The sequence below is a fragment of the Triturus cristatus genome, chromosome 9, assembly GCF_964204655.1.
Source record: "Triturus cristatus chromosome 9, aTriCri1.1, whole genome shotgun sequence".
NCBI lineage: Eukaryota > Metazoa > Chordata > Amphibia > Caudata > Salamandridae > Triturus > Triturus cristatus.
In genome coordinates, this window is record NC_140592.1 from 952,106,677 (window position 1) to 952,126,398 (window position 19,722).

Genomic DNA, 19,722 nt, shown 5'->3' on the forward strand with positions numbered 1-19,722 from the left:
ACCCACTGTTTTTAGACTTAAAATATTATACTGCGTTTGAAACTGAAGGATTGTATTTAAATTCTGCAAATTATGCAGATTTATTCTGTTACCAACATTATGGTTATCATTTCTTACACAAATCCAAAACTCTGAGACCACCTTTTCATTGGGAACATTGCCCGAAACCATTCCTGGGGAGTTCACTAACACAGAAAAGTAGATTTGTATGTTTTCCTGGTTATATTCTTGCTGACTCAGCCATATTATTCCAAATTGAATTTGCCTACACACACAAAATTCATGCTGACCCATACTAGATTGGTATATTCTTCATCCTTCATAACCTACTTCTCTTTAAAAGGTTATGATTATTCGAAGGACATTATTGATTTAAAAATCAATATGGGGTACCAAAGACTGGCAGGTGCAGGGAACTGAATCTTTACATTGTGCATGTTTAATACCATCTCAGCTGAGTTTTATTAATCAGACTGTTCAACAATCTACATGTTTTGGTCTGGCCACTGCTAAAAATGTCAATACACCCACAATTCCGTCATTGCCTGCCTATGACACATGGCAGACACATACCAACTATACACTTGAGGAATTGAATGTAATGTTTCAAAATGGTACTCTTAACGCGTCGAATATTGATCCTTTGGGATGAGTAGTGTGGCCCACTAATACCAATGCTGGTCAGTTATGCTTTTCTAATGCCTCCAGAGGGTTTACGCTCAGTAGACCTGATCCTCATTTTCTTCATTCCTGTACAGTTATTTCATATTCAGTAGGTAAATTGTGTCAACAATGGTTAGAACATTCCACACTGTCATCTGTGAAACACCTTTCACTCGTGTCAAGTGACATTGATCTGGCTGATTTCCTTTTAGGTCCGAAATCCCCTCGCACTAAATATTTTGCATATGCTGCATATAATGAATTTTGGGAACTGTCCCAGATGGTAGCTGCGGTACACTTACGGCAAACTGATCAAGATAATTTGGAAACATTTCTTGCCGTGGTTGATAACAGTATTAACACCTTGTCTTCTCGTATATATCGTGCCATCTGTAATTGACATTTTTGAGAATGAAGTGTCAGTATTATATCATGGTCAAAATCAGTTGCACTTTGTTATACAATTTGGTTGGACATTGCAAACGCTGAAAAGTGGGAAAGTGCCATGGGATTATTTGAATGCTTCCGCCCTGTTTTTGCCGTTTAACTTGACAGATAAACAGAAGCTTATGTCAATGAAGGACGTAACATATACAATATTAAACATTGAGAAACTAGAACCGATGCCATTCTCAGTAGCAGAAACTGATTCTGCACTTGGTTATTTCATTGCCCATCTCACTATTCCAGTTTACAGCATGCATGAAACATTATCCAGTAGGTAGATATGAACCCCTTTGAAGTAGCTTTATTCATGAATTATGGTCCTTGCCTTTCACATTTCGCTGTCAACGACGGGCAGATAAAGAGGTATTCCTTTCAGGGCACTCTCTAGTCTGTAAATAAGTGAAACTACAAGGTGCTTGCAATATTTCAGCCCCTAATTTGGCTTATTTTGTTAAAAGGGACACCGGTCCCGACAATTCTTCCCACACTGACTCTGCACTCGAACGGCAGTTATCTTATTCTAAATAACCACAAATTATGCTGCTTACGGTCAGGCATCCCGTATATAGTAACAGTTTCACAACGTGTTACATGTTGCAGCAATTTTCTCTTTCCACCCCCACATGGGATTGTAGATAGTTCGCTGTGGCCTTCCATTCCAACTTTGAAAACAGATTTCAATAAGCTTGGCAGACTCAAAGTGCTGTTTCAACAAGACGTTGCTCTCACACCAGCTCATGAGACCTTCGAATTGCAGGTGGGGAGAACATCAAGTGAGATTCAGTCACCGCTGAACATAAATCTCCCCATACACTTTAGAGAATTAATTCACCAAATATTTAATGTGTCTGATACCGAGAGCCTGACCCACTTTTTTAAACTTGTGGGATCCGGCCGTGTCACCTCCTTTCAGACTACTTTTTGGAGTAATCCCTGCTTTTATTCATTCTATTTTTTCCAGTACCTTTGGAGGGTTTCCCGTGAACGTATGCATCAACTTTTTGGTTTAATGCTGTTTGAAGCTCTTATCGACTATTGGCTGACCTTCCATTTTGCCTACTTCACATGCGTGCAACCTATGTTCTACTGCCTACGGTGCCTCTTTTGATGGGCCCTGGATTTCTGCCTCTCCAATACATCACACACTGCCCTGGATTATGAACTGTTGATAGGTCCTTTGATGGCCCATGACCAGGACTGTTCCGTAGGTAGGCGCTTTGTGTATGATTCTACACTTGGAGTGCCAGCAGGCTTGAGTACCTGTGCTTGTGCACAGCGCCTCTTGGATCGGAGTTGCATCTAATTTAATTACCCTGAAATGCTTCTGGCAGCTTCTGGATATAAGGAGCATGTCTGCTTATTCAACGTACTTAATTGGATGGCATACCGCTTTACAATGGAAGGTTCTGACGGCCTGTTGGAGCTAATGGCATTCCACTTTTCCCGTGATATTTTTGATTACGGGAAACCACTGTAAATGAGACCTGGGAAAACATCACAAAGGCCTTTTATTTTTTATCCCCCTTCTGTTTGAAAAGGCTCCCTTGAGCCATTGAGCTGACGAGCTTTTGGAGATGCACCTGTGCGCTTGTGAGAGGTACTGAGACCTGAAAGGATTGCGGCAGCTTGCTCAGCAACCCCAGATAAATTTAGTTTTTTTATCTCTACTGATGAAGGATAATATCCAGTGAAACGTGTCTAGAGATTGACAGCCCTAACCTGCACCATCTTTGGTGAAAAGCTTCAGCAACAACTCAAGAGAGCATTTAAAATGAACTGCATTTACCAAATGCTAAAGGATGAACTGCGCTGGGAGGTGAAGCAGTGTGCTCCCATCCCCCTTCCTTTTATTTTTTTATATTCGTTTATTTTTTTCTTTTTTCTTTGTGTACCATTCGTTCAGCTTGGAACATTTACAACTATTTGGCCTTTAATCATCCTGCTTAGGCTCTGCTTACCTTTGAGTTCTGTTTACCTCTGAGCTACTGACCTGACAAAGCGGAGGTTGTCTCGTGGCCCAAGGGGACATTGTTGTCTTCACTAAGTTAGCTTGAGCTCTGTAGACAGTACGCAGTTTTGCACACGTTACTACAAGGTTTTATTTTTGCAAAGACTATGGGCCAGATGTAAGAAGCCCTTTTCCCGTTTGCAAACAGGCCGATTATGAGAATCGGCCCGTTTGTGAACGGGAAAAAGCCTTTTGGGATATATCATCCCAAAAGGCCCTGGCAAAATAGGGAATCGCAAAATTTGCGATTACATTTAAGGAATCGCATATTGCGATTCCTTAAATGTAATGCAAGAAGCACCCAAGTTGTGTGATTTTTCCATGAGAAATCGCAAATTACCACCAACTTCCAGTTGGTAGTAACTTGCGATTTCTTTGAAAAATGCACTTGTTAGCATTTTTCAAAGGGCCATATGGCGCACATACATGCCCATATGTGCATGCATATATATTTCAGGGGTGCTACAGGGGTGTTCTTTTGACAGCCTTGCACACTTGAAATTGCATTTGCAATTTGTGAGTACTCAATTCGCAAATTTCAAATGTCTTCTCATTAATTCCTATGGGCCTCTAGGCTCATAGGAATGAATGGGAAGGTTTTCCTTAATTGCAAATTGCAATTCGAGATTCGCAACTAAGGAATATTTAGGAATCGCAAGTATTATTGCGATTCCTAACTACATAGCATTTTGCGAGTCCTTAATAGCGATTCTCTAAAAATCGCTATTAAGGACTCGCAAACTGCTACAATGATACATCTGCCCCATGGTTCGTACTTTTCACATGAGAACTGTCTGCTGTGTGCATTCTTTGCCAATATCTGGGATTTAGTCTGAGCATTGTGAGCAAGGTCGATAAACAGAGCCCCTTCACCCAGACAAAACATTTCAATGCAGCTGTTGTTTGGAAATCGTACTTCGGTATTATTGGGTTACATGCATGGGGCACCCACTTGGAAAGGGACCTTTCCAGGGAGAAGAGCGAGACAGCACCTATGATGTAGAACTGCCATCTATAGTCTATGGTATGGGGTCTGCAGACAAAACCCAGAGATCTTCTAATATATAATAATACTGCTTCTTAGCAAGGGGAGGGAGGTTAGGCTCTGTTGTCTGTTCACGATGATATCTCCCTTCATGATTTATGGACAAGCAGCTATGCTGACTGTATTTGTATTATGCATTTTCCTGCTTGTTGTGGCACGTATACTGCATGTTAGAGCATGTTAGTTCAAATAAATATTTTAAACTGGTTTGTGTCTCTGTCAGATCTTATTGTGGACAGGTACAAGATTGTGAGCGAAAGGGTGAGTCGAGAGTGTTGTGTTCTGAGGTATCTAATCACTTGTTTTTCTGTTTGTGAGTAGGGGGGCAAGTGAGACACTATAGCTAGTCGTTCCTGGGCTCATGGGTACCAAGGTAGTAGGATGACTCGGTTCCTACGCACTGAGGTCCCATAATCCTATGCATAGTTCTGCTCTTAGGCAGAATCCCTGCAACTATGGTACACAGCAGCAGGTAATCAGCCCAGGCCAGCCATTATTCAGGAAGATTGCGCGGTCCCTTCCAATGGCAGTAAAACTCCTTGTGCTCAACAGATTCCTCTGGCAGTGTGCACCACGCAGTTGCATAATGTCTGGTCCCACGTCCCCACAAGTGTATCTCTGCCCTGCTGAAGTATGGCACCAATATTATACTGTAGTGTGCCTTTGACGTAGGAGGGGGTTCAGAGGGTTTCCTTTGAACCTCACGTGTCTCCCTTAAATTTCAGTGCTGTCTGCCAAGAGGCCATGGAATACCGATCTTAATCTTTAGTGCGGCCATGATCTGGCTTCCCAGAGGCCAAGTGTCAAAACCTTTCCCTCCAAGTCTATCCAGCCAGTCCCATGGCAGAGGCCCTTCATTACAATTGCATGCCCAGTGTTTATACCTGTTGCTGGGGAATGCACAGCTGTGCTCCCCCAGCTTCCAGTGTGGACTGGAGTCAAACTAAAAGGCACACAAAGAGATTTAGAGCAGAGAAATGCCCACTTTCTAGAAGTGGCATTTCTAAGCTATTAGTGACAAAGCCACCTTTACCACAGAAGAGTGTTTGTCATTGTGAATCCAATGATAGGAAACATTATGAGGCTGCTTCACTGCAAGCCATTATTGTAGGCTGAAGTAATTTCAGCCATTCCCCCATGTTAATCTATGGGAGGAGTAAACCTTATAGGTCGTGAAAGCACACATGGGTATTCTTCACTACCTGGACAGGGAACACATATTTGTACCTGCCCTGCCTTTCACGTACCACTTGCTTCACCCCGCAAGACTTACCCTAGGGGTGCTCTAGGGGTAGTGAAAGGTCCCCTCAGGAGTCGCAAGAGGTTTAGAAAGGCCAACCTGAACATATGTGCAAGTGCGCACACACAGGCTTGCAATGGCAGGCTTGAGACATGTTTAAAATATAATAGGTGCAAGTGCGCACACAGAGGACTGCAATGACAGTCTTGGGACATATTTAAAAACATCCGATAAGCACCACTTCCTAACATGCATAGGATGGGCGTGCACGCACTTTCACACTGCATTTACAGTGGGAAAGTGCCAAAATCCCTAAGGCCACTAAAAGAGAATCAGAAAAACCCAGGAGGAAAAAGCAAGATATTAAGCGAAACACTACTTTGAGTATCAGGTCTAACACTAGGGACTTGTAGATAGTTTGAATCCCCCTTGCCTTATTGTATTCTAGGGACTTACAGGGTCTGTCATTGACAATTGTAATTATACCTAATTACCATATACCTTTTTAATCAGAGCATTGGCCTGGGCCTTGTTAGCGGAGCCTAGGGCACAGTCATAGTCCATTACCACCAGTATCAGTCAAAAAATGGGGGTGATCAGGGCAAAAAGGGATTACTTTCTCACGCTACTGCACTCTACTCTATGTGAGGGCGCAAGTTATAGTTACTTTAAGGGATGAGTGGTTTTGTTTAAAACAGTACATTATAACTGATATTTTCACTTAAGTATGACATCCCTTTAGTCAGTGAATATATTACCTACTGGTATTGGCCAGTAGGTAGTTATAGTTAGGACTTAGCTTCCACAGGAAAAGCTTTTTTTGTTTTGCCAATACCTTTGGCGCTGTTTGACAAATCCTCAAGAAATTTTCAAAACTAGTTTGCCACTCACTTCAGCTGTTACACCTCTTCGGGGACAAATCAAGTTAAATTAATGCAGGAGGGCCCGCCAACTCCACGGCGCAAAACATATCAAATTAATGTGGGGGCCCACACAGCCCTCCTGCAGTCCCGAGGACCACCACCTTCTAGAGGCTGAAATAAATTGACGCTGCACTCCCCCCCCCCCCCCCATGTGGAGCCATTTATGGCCCCGGGGACCACCACCTGCCTGCTACCTCCCTAGGTGCCCAGCCTCAGGAGGTACCTATTTGTTTTTGCTTGGTTTGATCTCAAAAGAAAACATAACTCCGCTTTCTGCAAGCCGGAGCTGTCAAAAAGCTCCAGGTTGCAGATAGCAGAGTTTTCATCTGTTTCCCTGCATGCAAATATGTGTGCAGGGAAACAGAGGAAAACATTGCTCCCGTGAGCAGGAGGGGGGCACAATTTATAGTTTACTTCAGGCACGAGTTATAGTATCTTGATATAACTTTAACAATAACAGGTGAATTTCTGCGGTTTTGTGTGTGTACATTTTTAACCTAACTGTAACGTCCCTGCAACCTTTTTTTTCTATCTATGTGCTGGAACAGTTGTTGCGTTTATTTTTATTTTACATTATTTCCATACTGAGGAACATTTGCACATAAAATATTGTTTAGCGTGATGCCAATTGTAAATGACAACACCAAGCGCTAAAAGCAAATTTAATTGATTTTTCCAAATTTCATAAGTAGAAAATTACCTTTTTGATGTTTCTTCCTTCCCCAGCTGATGGCAAGCGCTTGGCTTCTGTTGGGATAGATGACAATCACACCATTGTTCTCTGGGACTGGAAGAAAGGAGAGAAACTCTCTGCTGTCAGGTAAAAGATGACCTATGTATGAGATCATATCAGTTTCAAAGTGGTACAATAGTAAAAAAAATATTTGAAGACTTGCACATGATGCATTTGCAGATTCACAAAGTTTCTGAATATTTGATGCATGAGATATGTTTTTATGGATACTTCAAACTGCACATTCCTCACCTTGCGACTTCTCTGCTGCCGGTTTGGATATGGAAAATGTTCTGCAATCGCTCTTGAATGCAGGCAGATGGTGCCATTAGCCTTCGCATGATTCTGTCCCACCTGCTGGTAATAGGACATGGAGCATCATATAGGTGACCCTGTGTTCTGCTTAGTTCTTTATTTTACACATCCTTCAATGAGGCTCAATAGCTCCACTCCTACCTTTTCAGGTTAATTTAGAGTTTTCCAATCTCTACCAACTGACAGAGTGCAGGAATGTCTCCCCTTAAAACAACAGGGTTTAAAACATGCCGTACTTGCAAGCAGATGTCCGTTTCTGATATTTCTGCACTAAACATGACTCCTAGTTCTATGATAAATGCTCCTTCATATACCTGAAGGCTTTCAAGGCGCAGGAAGCCAAATTCTACTTTCAAGAACACAAAAAGTGTGGCAGGCATGTATAAAGTTGCATGCCTATTCCTGGTCTCATTCCCACTTGCTTTCTTTAGGTAAGTACTGGACAAAGTAAAAAAGCAAGTCAAAACGCAATTACCAGAAGTCGCAGTGAGACTTTTTGCCTCCGTGACATTCACATTCCCAGGAAAAGTCCCACAGTTGGAGCTCAAAGGGCCTGATCCCGGCGTCAAAATCAGATTTGCATCCAGTTCTCATTCTGGAGCTGATGCTCTCTGAATTTCTGAGCCCACTGTCAACTCAGCAGACGTTTGTGGCCATGCTGCCTCTTTGCAAAATTATCCCGGGTCCCAGGGGAGCTCTTTCAGATCTGTACAGATTAGTAATGGTGACCAGTTGATCTTCTGGCAGTGGTTCTTTCCCCAGTGCAGATGACCCAATTCAGCCTCAACCTGTACCACATCCGACACTCTTGGGCTTTGGCCTCCTTGCCGGTGAGTTCTGCACCGGCACCGGTTCCATCAACTTTAGTTCCACTTCCCACTCCACAGATCCGGAGCTGACATCAGTAAGATGGGGCTCCATGGCACACTATGAAATAACCAATGCACAGCCTCCCTTTGAGAATGACTATCCTCCAGTTCACCTGCCTTAATAGCAGTAGTCCAGGAAGATGGAGACCATCTTCAGATCTGGCCCCGATATTGTTTAAGGACTGGAACTTGCTCCTCATAAAGAGGATCTTTATATAAAGAGAATGTTGCTGAGGAGGCAGATTATTTGCTTCCCCCTCTTTTACTGATGCTGGCCTATATCTTGACCTCCAAAATGCCAGTGGTCTAAACATATTGTCTGAAACTAAAGTAAAATATACGTTTGGAGCCCCAACTGAAAAAAGTGCCTCATTTACGATGGTATGCATAAAGCTGCAGATGTGCTGGTTGCCTACTTTGGTGATTAAAGCCAGTCTTTTAAGAGAGATCGTGCAACCTAGGTTTTCAGATTTGAAGCCTTTGTTCCCATTCTACAATGCCCCAACTGAGTCCCTCATAGGAGTCTGGTCCAGACCTTGCTCGCCGCCACCAGTATGCTTCCCCTTTGCTTGGTGCCATAGGCCTTTGCTTCTTTGCTGTTGATCTGACCTTGTTACTGCAGCATCTAACTCCTGAAAGCCTATTGTTTAGGTGTTTACAGTAGTAATTTCAATACGAAAGCATTCCCAACTGCACCACTGGACAAGGAAGTAGAAGAAAATTAATTCCATGTGCAAGAAAATATTGTCTTCAGCTTGCCTGGTGTGCCAATCCTTTAAAACATTTTGTCTCCTGGGTCACTATACCCGGGCCCTTCTTAGATATGGTGAGTGAAATCTTTCCTGTCCGACTAGAGGACTTCTGGAACACCATTGCCCAAGCTGTTCAAGACAGCCAGGACATGGTGAGGCACTGTTGATCTGGACTGTGTTGCCTAGGCTGTCAGCACCAGTGCCATAATCCGATGTCGTGGTTGGATATATGCAAACAGGCTTTCTGGAGATGGCCAAGATTCTCTAGGCCTAGATCCTTTGAAGGGGCTAGGCTGCTGTGTGAAAAGGTGGATTCCACGCTGCAGCGCATCTAGGATAGTAGATCTATGATTCATTCCCCAGTTCTACCACCAATTTTGAAAATTCTGTGGTTACATGAGGAGCTGCACCTACCACCAGAGGCATCCTTTGCAGTCTGTACAACAGCCAACCCAATGATTTTTTTTCTTTAAGGGCAGAGGACGTGGTGGGGGCTGAGGTTACCCACAAGTATGCTGATTTTCTTTTTTTCTACCTGTCGCGGTAAAGTCGCTTTAGCTCATCCTTAAACTGTCATCTGAGACCTTCCGGCTGGTGTGCAATTACGTCCAGTTAGTAGCATGCATCGTATTGTTCTAATTGGATGCACCCTTCCATAGTGAACTTGGCTACCCCAACCTACCCACAATATGTCCGCAGCATCATGCTGTTATGCTTTTCAGTGAGATTCAGATGTTGCTGGCCAAGGGCGCCATGGAGGTGGTGCCTTATGTTGGGAGGTGTATAGGATGTTATTTCTTCCTTGTCCCAAACAAGTGCAGGTGACTGAGGAAGGTCTTGTACCTCAGACTCTTCGTTGCATTCCTTAGGAATGAGAAGTTCAAAATGTTGATACTGACCCATGTCCTGTTGGCCTTGGACCCAGAGGTTTGAATGATATTCTTGTACTTGCAGAACAACTACTTCCTTGTGCTGATCCTGCAGTCCCATTGGCAATACCTCAATTTTGTGGTCTGGCTAGAGCTTTTTCAATACATTGTTCTGAACTTCACTTCCCCCCGTACATCCAGCGTTTGCAAAGATCATGATCACTGCCCATTTTTATTGATCATTGATGCACTTATTCTTGTTTCTTGATTACTAGCTACTGATGGAAAGCTTTCTTCTGCTAAGCTGTAACCAGAACGGTGATCTTTTCTTTGCTTCTCACCCTGTGGTTCTCGATCAAAAAATATAAATCCCATCATCAGCACGTGCAGAGAATTCCGTTTATAGAAGCTAACCTGGACACTGTGATGTTAAAGGCTCAATGAATCTGGAACATGATCATGATATTTCAGGAGTGGGCATTTATTCTGGTATCACTTATTCTGAGGCTTTTTGGGATTGGTGCCTTGTGTATTTTGCTGGTGCCTAATGCTGATTGACACATGTGGACCGTTCATTGGAACTTTTGCCTTCAATGGGCTTCGCAACTGGTGTGCCTCTTTCCGCTGCATTTTTGACAATGCTGCACAGGATCGGCAGTGGTGAATGGTGGATGTCCACCTGTGGCAGGCTACTTTATGTACCCACCAAGAGCTCACAGGGTGATCAACGAACCTCTTTGCTCTAGGGACCATCTAGTGATGTGAAGATTTGGCCACCAATAGAACAGTGTTTTCACATCAGGTTTATGGAGTTGAGAACCATCCATCTGGGCTTTAAGGCTCTTCTGCCCTCCATCAGGAGCAGGTCAGTCCATGTCCTGACAGACAACTTGACTGCTATTTGGTACTGGAAGCAGGGTGGTGTAGCGTCCAATGTTCTCTGTCTGCAGGCCCTCAGACTGTTGAGATGGCTGGGACCTCATGAGATCTCCCTGATGGTCAGTCAACTTGCCGTTTCCCACAGCATCAGGGCAGGCATACTCACCAGGCATCATCTAGCCGACCTTGAGTGGCATCTGTATTATGAAATGGCAGATGGCATTTTCAACTAGTGTGGTTTGCCCATGGAAGATTTCTTTTGCTAGCTCTGAGAATGCTAAATGTGCAACCTTTTCACTTATAGTGTTTCCACCTTGAGGATTCATATGGGAGGCAATGCTTTGTGAATGCGGCCCAGAACTCCTTTACATGTTTCACCATTTACCCATGATTTCACGGGTCCTGTAGTATGTCATACGTGACCAGGCTTACCTCATTGTGAAAGCCTTGGCTTGGGCTCTTATGATCTGCTACTTTGAACTCGTGAAAATCAGAATATGCCCTTTGCTTCGACTTCCTCTATGGGAGGAACTGCTGAAGTTGCAGCAAGTCATATTCCTGCAACCAAACTTCCATAATTTACACCTTTATGTGTGGCAATTGAGCAGCGTCAACTGAGAAGTTTGGAACTTCCGCTGAAAGTAGTACGTCATTTTGTCGGCTCTCTGTTTGAATTCAGTTATTCTTGCCATTTCTCTAAATTTGTTACTTGGTGTGAGGAGGGACCGTCTACAGGTTAATCTGTCCGATGCCGTTCTGTTCGTTTTTTCATTGGCCAAGCAAGGTTTTCCTTTATGAACTGTACAAGGCTACTTATCTCTTTTGGCCTTTTTGTTTTGCCTGATCAGCCCTCTTTGTCTTTTTTTAAAAAGGGTTATCACATTTTTCTCCTGCCCCTTTCATTGTGCCACATTGGGATCTGAATTTGGTCCTTGTTTTTCTGATTTGTTCTCCCTTCGTAACTCTGCACAGGTGTACCTTGAGGCTCTTGACTCTGAAAACTGTATATTCCAGTTTCCTCTTATTGCTGTATTTCCTGAGTAATTGGTGCTTTGGACACATGCTTCCTTTATTTCGAAAGGGGGTTTTCCTTGTCATGTGGTGCCGTCTTTCACACTTCCCATGTTCTTCTCTTCACTGCATCCCATTAAGGAGGAGGAGAGGGTGCAACAGTTGGATACTACCCAGCACTTAGTTTTAAATTGATAGGATTGAGGAGTTACTGGGTGATGATTCAGTTTTCTCTTGATTTTCCAGTGAGAAGAAAGGAAAAGTGGCCCAAACGCAGACCATGTGGAGCTAGATTGTCCTTTGCATCAAGCTGTATTACACCTTGGCCAAAAAGAATCCTCCGAAAGTGCTTTCGGGCTTATTCCACCAAGGCTGCTACTACAGTCCTGGCTTAGGTTGTTACTGTGATGGATATTTGCTAAGCCTCCAGGTGGGCATTTATCCATACTTATGTCAGGCACTAGTGTATCAACTCTCAGGTCTGCAGAGATGGTCATTTTGCCTATTTGGTCCAGTAGGACTTCCTGATGCAAAGCCCACTCCTCAAACCTACCTCATAGAGGGGGCATTACTTCAGTATCGATTCACAAGGTGAGTAATCTGAGGTGTGAAGATCTGTCAGTCCCGAGTTACTTACCTGCAGTTAATGCTCCATCTGGTGGATACTCTAGAAGCAGATACTTCACCGCCCACCATCCTCCATGCTCCGTGGAATGGATTTTAAGGAGATAAGGTTCCAAGTTAGATGATGCATACTATCGGCAGCCTCAATATGTCAGTGATTCACAATGACTGGGGACATGGATAATCTCCTGGTAAAAACGGACTTCAGCACAGGGGGAAGGCCATATTCTGCTCCATGTCGTCGTGTAAGGAGGCAGGATGGAGTCGAATCGGAGATTAATGCCACCACCTGCTGGAGCGCAGGAGTGATTACAGAAACTTTTCCGGATCCATTCTGACACCTGGGGAGATTCACAAAATGATAAATCTACGGTTAGACAAAGTATCCACCAAGAAGAGCAATATGGGAAGTAAGTAACTTGATAGATTTACATTTGATTGACTTCCATGCATAAGTTAAACAAGCCATAATATGCACACTTACTGAAACCGTCTTGTAGTTATTATTTCTTTTCAGCACTAACTTTACAGCGCATGTGGTTCTGAACTCGAAAGGGCAGGCATAAGTTGTGGCTTGTCTTTGTATTACATTGTCTAAAAACTAGAGGTAAAAAACTAAATTCAACAGATGCAAGAAAGAATATGTAAAATAGAATTATGTAAATGAACGTGGAAACGTAAGCAAAACTGCCCCTCATTACAAAATAAAGTGCCAACATAAATCAATAAATGGCAAAGAACATGTAAAAATGTTGACAAAGTAGTTTGATAGATCTTGATTTATTTTTTTCCCCAAAATATTTTTTACATCATTAGATCGCAATTCAGAAATTTGATACCATTCCCCTTTCATTTGAAAGCATCCTTGTCGAGTAGTTTAGATTCATCAGCCAAGATATTGTAAACATGGCTACTCCAGTACCAGCTCAGGTTAATGTGATGTCTGTCACTAAATGAGATTATGTGAAGTTAAATTGCTATGAAAGAAAGTGCAGTTGCCAGGCAAGCAAAGCTCTAAAATTATTCTTTAGAAGGTACCGACAGGTGCAAGGATTAGCAATTGGAAGATAAGTACAGTAAAAACTTCCAGTTAATGGGAAAAATAAAATGGAGCAATATAGAAAATAAGGTAAACTGTTTTTAATAAAAGCCAGTGGGGTCAATAGTCTTTTAAAATCAGTATATAGTAAATGTTAGCATATTGAGAAAATCTTTGAAGTATTGCTTTGAGTCATTTTAGCAGGATTAGGATAAAAACGCATGAATGCAAATGGTTGGCCTGGTGATAGTCCTTTTAGTTGTAGGAAAACAGTTTTCTGCATTGTAGGATCCTCGCTGATAGTCATAAAATATTCCTGTGTATTTGTGTGGATTCTGGAACACTTTTTCTTCAATTATTGAACGTCAATCTTTAAATGGAGGTAACCACTTCAATGTCCATAAAATTAGTTATCTGCATTAAAAAACATCTAATCAATATAATGTTACCACATTACAACATCTGAGAAGAGGCATCCTTGAGTTTGATTCTAAAATGCCTATTGAGCACATACAGAGAAATAAGAATGTAAGAAAAAAGGAGCCTATTCGGTCGAGTTCACAGAAAATACACTGTTACTTTAAGGAGCCAGCAGCTTCCCTTCCCAACATGCACTGTACTGCTTGCCTCACAGCCTCAGTTTTTTTTAACGGATTAAATGTCTTTTTATGGTCCTGAGAAAAATCAATAAAAAGCAGACCTGTCATGTTTTTTAATGGAGTTAACTAATTCCATTTACATTGAACTGATTACCTCCATCTAAAGATTGACTTTCAATAATTGAAAAAATGTGTTTCGGTATTCCCACAAATATACAGGAATATTCTATGTTTATGACTTGAGTGAGGATACCTATGATGCAGAACTAAGAATACAAGTAGGTAACTTTTCCATCCGCAATCTTCAGAGAAATTTTGAAGCTCAACCTCAATCAGTGATGTTATTTCACGACTAAATTCAGCCAGGTTTTCATAGGTCACATGAAGTCAGGAGGTTTGAAGCATAGATGCTACAAGTGGAGGATAGGCAACTCTTGCGGACGTGGTGGGTGCTAAGCCATTGGAGGAGCTTGAGGGATTCCTTACATCTGATAGAGACTTCTAGCTGCAGATTCCTTACCTTTGAATTTCCCAGGCATCAGGCTGGATCTAGAAACTTATGCTGAGCAATACCCCTTGCTCGTGAAGTCAGGTGGCTCCATTCAACTTCGGGTGACCTTGTCGGCATTGTTATGACGTCGCAGTAATGATATAGGAACCACCCAGGCGCGCGGATGTCTGTTCTTTTCTTTCTGCACCAGTTAAGCGCCGATCCAGTAAGAGCTACCCCTCTGTCACTTTTTGGCAGGTTTTTTCTCAACTTGTGTCGACATTTTTGAGTTTTTCGACTTCAGGTGCGAGGGATGTCTTTGAGGAAGACAGATTTCAAGCCGTGCTGAACTTGTTCAGGCATGATGTTGGTCACTGATATCCACCGCGTATGTCTTTGGTGTCTCGAGCATGACCACGACATGAAGTAGTGTTAGGAGTGTCAGGCAATGACTCTGCAGACCTTGAGGGAGCGGGTGATGAAGTTACTCATAGCCTGGCAGTCAACACCATCAAGCGAGACTCCGAGGAGGTCAAGGTCCCGATTGAAGAAGAGGAGGTCACTGGACCACTCACAGAGCCCTAAGTCCTCTTTCTCCCAATCGAGGTCCTCGGGACACTCTGGGAAGAGGCATAAGGAGAAGAAGAAGTTCAAGCAGACTTCATCCTTACCTCGACTGGCGTCCATCGTCGAGAGAGGTAAGGAGCACTGACGCTCTAGGCATTATTTCGCGGAGCCAGAGTCGACTTCGCGTCTCCCCCCTTTCCGGGTGCCGGAGCGACTCCCGCTCAAATAAGAGTTTTACGAGGCCATGCACTGCATATTTGAGCGGAAGACCCCGCCGCTGAGCCTTTGGGCCCCACGGAGTTAGAAGGGGCCCCATTGGGTTTGACACCGTCGGTTCTGGCCATGACGCCAGTTGGGCCCCGGGGATCCGATCCCAGATCTCGCTCGATGCCGGTCACGCCAACGCGACCTTCCCCAGTGTCGAATCCGAAGTCTGTGCCTTCGACGCCACCGATGCCCATCAGTGGCGCAAGCCCCATCCTCATTCCCGACGACACGGAGCTGGAATGTCGTCGATCAAAGCTGATTTAGACTTCTGAGAGGTTCTATGTTGTCACCTGGGCCCTCTGAGGATGTGCTAGGCTCAGGAGAGGATTGGGAGGGGTCTAGGGACCCTCTTGAAACCCAGGAAGTCTCTGAGGAGAATTTGGACTGGTATGGGGAACTTGGGGAGGCCAATGGACTGGATACTTTTTCAGATACTGGCATGTTCTCTCCACCTACGGTGGCTATGGAGGAGGGAGCATTCTATGCCATGGTGGTTAAGAGGGCAGCTAAGGTCCTTGGACTGGAGCTGCCCTTGGTGCAGGTCAGGACTAATCTCCTGACTGAGGTGCTTCAACCTGGGGCTTCCACTTCTGAATCCCTGTTGCCCTTTAATGAGGCACTTACAGATGTCCTTCTAGGAACATGGTCCAAACCTAGCACAGGGGCTCCTGTGAATAGGACGATTGCATGCCGCCATCACCCAGCTTCGGGCGACCCAAAATTCCTCAGCCAACACCCCACCCCAGAGAGTTTGGTGGTGCAGGCCTCTACGTCCCAAGGCGCATTACCTTCTAAGAGGTTGGATTCATTCGGGCAGAAGTTGTTTTCTTCCTCCAGCCTGGCATTGCGGTTGGTGAATACAGAGTGCTTATTGGGCCATTTCTCTCATCCCCTTTAGGAGACAGTTGCGCACGTGCTGCCACAAGTTCCGGAGGAGGCCCGGTCTGTGCTCTCCCAAGCTGTCAAGGATGGGAGAGACGCAGCAAATTTCACCATATGGTATGGCCTAGATACGACCGTTTTGCTGGGCAGATCGATTTCAACGACAGTGGCCTGGAGGCGCCACACCTGGCTTCGTACAACTGGCATTTCGGGCGATGTCCAAGCTAATTTAATGGACATGCCCTTTGATAGAACCTGCATTTCTGGGGGAAAGGCAGACTCGGCCCTGGTCAGGTTCAAGGGCTCTTGAGCTATGGCCAGGTTCTTAGGCCACTCCTCCACCCCCGTGGCCAGTCTTCCTTTCGCCCCTTTAGTGGCAACAGAAGGTGTTTCCAGCCGCTTCAGCCATATCCCAGTCACCGTCCCTCACAGACTACCCAAGCCATGCGTGGACGCGGTGCATTCTGATCTCGGAATGGAGGCCAGAAGTCGCCAACCACACTGCCCCCAGCAGCTACGGCCTCCAAGCAATCTTAGGCTGATTCTGCAGGACCACACTACTCCAGTTGGTGGGAGAATTCATCATCATCTCCACCACTGGAGATCCATAGCATTGGACACATGGATCTTGCAGATAGTCCAGGCGGGCTATTCCCTATCTTTTTTCTTTTCCATCTCCTCTTCTGCCAAATCAGGAACGGCTGACGGAGGATCATTTAAAGTTGTTCCAAGAGGAAGTTACGGCTCTCTTGGCCAAGGGAGCTATAGAAAGGGTCCCAGTTTCAGTAGTAGGCTGTGGCTGTCATTCCTGCTTCTTTCTGATTCTGAAGAAGAACAAGGGGCTACGGCCCATTTTAGATCTTTAGACCGGCAATCTCTTCCTCAAAAAGGAGAAATTCAAGATGCTCACTCTGGCTCAGGTCTTGTCTGCCCTAGACCAAGAAGACTGGATGGTAGCATAGGACCTGCAGGACAATATTTTCATATTCCCCATCCTGCCGGGCCACAGGTGTTACCTGTGGTTCAAGGTAGGCTGCTAGCACTTTCAGTTTACTGTGCTCCCCTTCAGCATTACCGGTGCCCCTCGGTCTTCACCAAGGTGATGGCGAGGGTTGCAGCTCATGTGCGCAGGTTAGGGGTGTCAGTCTTCCCCTACCTCGACGACTCGCTGTTAAAGGTGTCCTCGCCCCCGGCTGTCATCTTCCACCTTCAGACTACGGTGAACCTTCTGCATTCGCTGGAGTCCTCTATAAACGTGCCGAAGTCACACCTGAGTCCTCAGATGCTCCCTTTCATCGGAGCTGTTTGGGACACAATGCAGTTTTTGGGTTTCTCCTCCCAAACAGCAAGTCCAGGATATTCAGGCTATGATTCCGATATTTCAGCCTGAATTCCGGTGAGACTGACTGTGAGGCTGTTGGGCCTCATGGCCACCTGCATCCTGTTGGTAAGACACGCCAGATGGCGTATGCGGGCTCTGCAGTGGGGCTTGAAGTTCAAATGGGCACAGTATTGTGGAAACCCCACCGACGTGGTTCAGATCTCGGAAGGAACTGCAAAAGATCTGCAGTGGTGGTTAACAAACCGCGATTGGGTCAACAGAAAACCCCTCTCCCTTTCCCAACCGGATCTCACATTCATGACCGATGCGTCACTTTTGGGATGGGGCGGCCACCTGGGAGAGTTAGAGATCAGGGGACACTGGTCTCTGGCAGAGATGGGGCTTCACATAAACTTATAGGAGATCTGAGTGATTCAGTTGGCATTGAAGGCATTCCTTTCCTCTGTCAAGGAGAAATTAGTGCAGGTGTTCACAGGCAAAATCACCACCATGTGGTACTGCAACAAGGAGGGCGGGGTCGTGGCCGCTTTGTCGAGAGGCCCTGCATCTCTGGACATGGCTGGAACAGCAGGGTATAATCCTGGTGGTTCAACACCTGGCAGATTCTCTGAATGCCAGGGCGGACAAACTCAGACATCGATGCCTAGCAGATCATGAGTGGCATCTCCAGTCAGAAGTGGCGATAGGTATATTTCAGCAGTGGGGAGAACCTTGGGTAGATTTGTTCGCCTCCAAAGAGAACGCACATTGTAAGCGGTACTACGCCCTGGAGTTTCCAAGGCGGCTCTCGGTCGGCGACGCTTTTCAACGCGAGTGGAGCTCAGGCCTACTGTACGCTTTTCCGCCCATACCACTCCTGCCCAGGGTTCTGAAGAAGATCTGGAATGACTGGGCCCAAGTCATTCTTGTGGCTTTGGACTGGGCGAGGAGAGTCTGGTATCCAGAGCTACTGAGAATGAGTATCGATCCTCCGATCAGGCTGCCCCTTCGGGAGGATCCTCTGTTGCAGCGGCAGGGGAGCGTTCCCCACCCGAACCTGCTAACTCTGCACCTCCATGCGTGGAGTTTGAGCGGCGAAAGTTGATAGCTTTTGACCTTCCTCACGAGTTCTGTAACGTTATTCAGTCGGCCAAGCGGCCCTCCACTAAGACGGTATACGACTGCCTTTGGCAGAGATTTGTATTATACTGTACAGACAGGTCCATTGACCCTCTTTCTGCTTCTCTTTCTACTGTCCTTTTATTCATTCTAACCCTTGACCAGCACAGCTCTGCCTTGGGAACTCTCAAGGGTTACCTTTCTGCTCTGTCTGCTTTTTGTGCGGCTGCCAGACCAGCACTCTCTCTCTCTTCAAGTCTCCTATTGTAAATAGATTTCTAAAAGGGCTGGCTCACTTGTTTCCACGCATACCCTTTGTTATGCCACAGTAGGACCTTAATTTGGTCCTTACCTATCTCTTTTTGATCCATTGCACAATGGTACCCTCCGGCTGTTGACCATCTAAACAGCCTTCTTAGTGGCGATTACATCTGCCCAGAGGGTGAGTGAGTTGCAAGCATTATCTTGTTCACCTCTTTATCTTATGTCCTTTCCGGACAAGGTCGTACTTCGCACCAGGGCATCCTTTTTGTCAAAGGTTGTGACCCCATTTCATGTGGTTCAATCCATCACTTTGCCCAGCTTCTTTGCTTCCCCGCATCCCTCTATGGAAGAGGAGCCTCTCCACCGACTGGACCCAAAAAGAGTGTTGTCGTTCTACCTTGACCGCACAAAAGAGTTCCGGGTGGATGACCAACTCTTTGTGGGGTACTTGGAATTGAAGAAGGAAAGGGCGGTGTAGAAAAAGACAATCTCTCACTGGGTTGTTCTTTGCATCAAGATCTGTTGGCAAAGAAGCAGTCCCCTGAGGGATTAAGAGCCCATTCCACCAGGGGAAGGGCTGCAATTACGGCCTTCGCTCGGGGAGTCCCAGTCCAAGGCATCTGTCAGGCAGAGCCTTGAGCTCCTTTGCACAAGTTTGCAAAACATTACTGCCTTGATGGCCAAGTGTGCAGGGACAGACATTTATCCCGTTCAGTCCTGCAAGACTTCTTAGTTTAGGATGTGAGTCCTCAAACCACCGCTGGGATGGTATGGCTCGTGTATCGGATTTAAAGGT

At 45.1% G+C, this 19,722-nt stretch overlaps 1 protein-coding gene across 1 annotated transcript in view; it reads left to right on the plus strand.

Annotated features, from left to right (window-relative positions):
• EML5 (EMAP like 5) overlaps positions 1–19,722 on the plus strand; it is a 1,456,757-nt gene that overhangs the window by 896,575 nt on the left and 540,460 nt on the right. Inside the window, exon 16 of the mRNA XM_085626574.1 lies at positions 7,053–7,146. Coding sequence (XP_085482700.1) covers positions 7,053–7,146 — 94 coding nt within the window. The remainder of the gene's footprint in view (positions 1–7,052; positions 7,147–19,722) is intronic.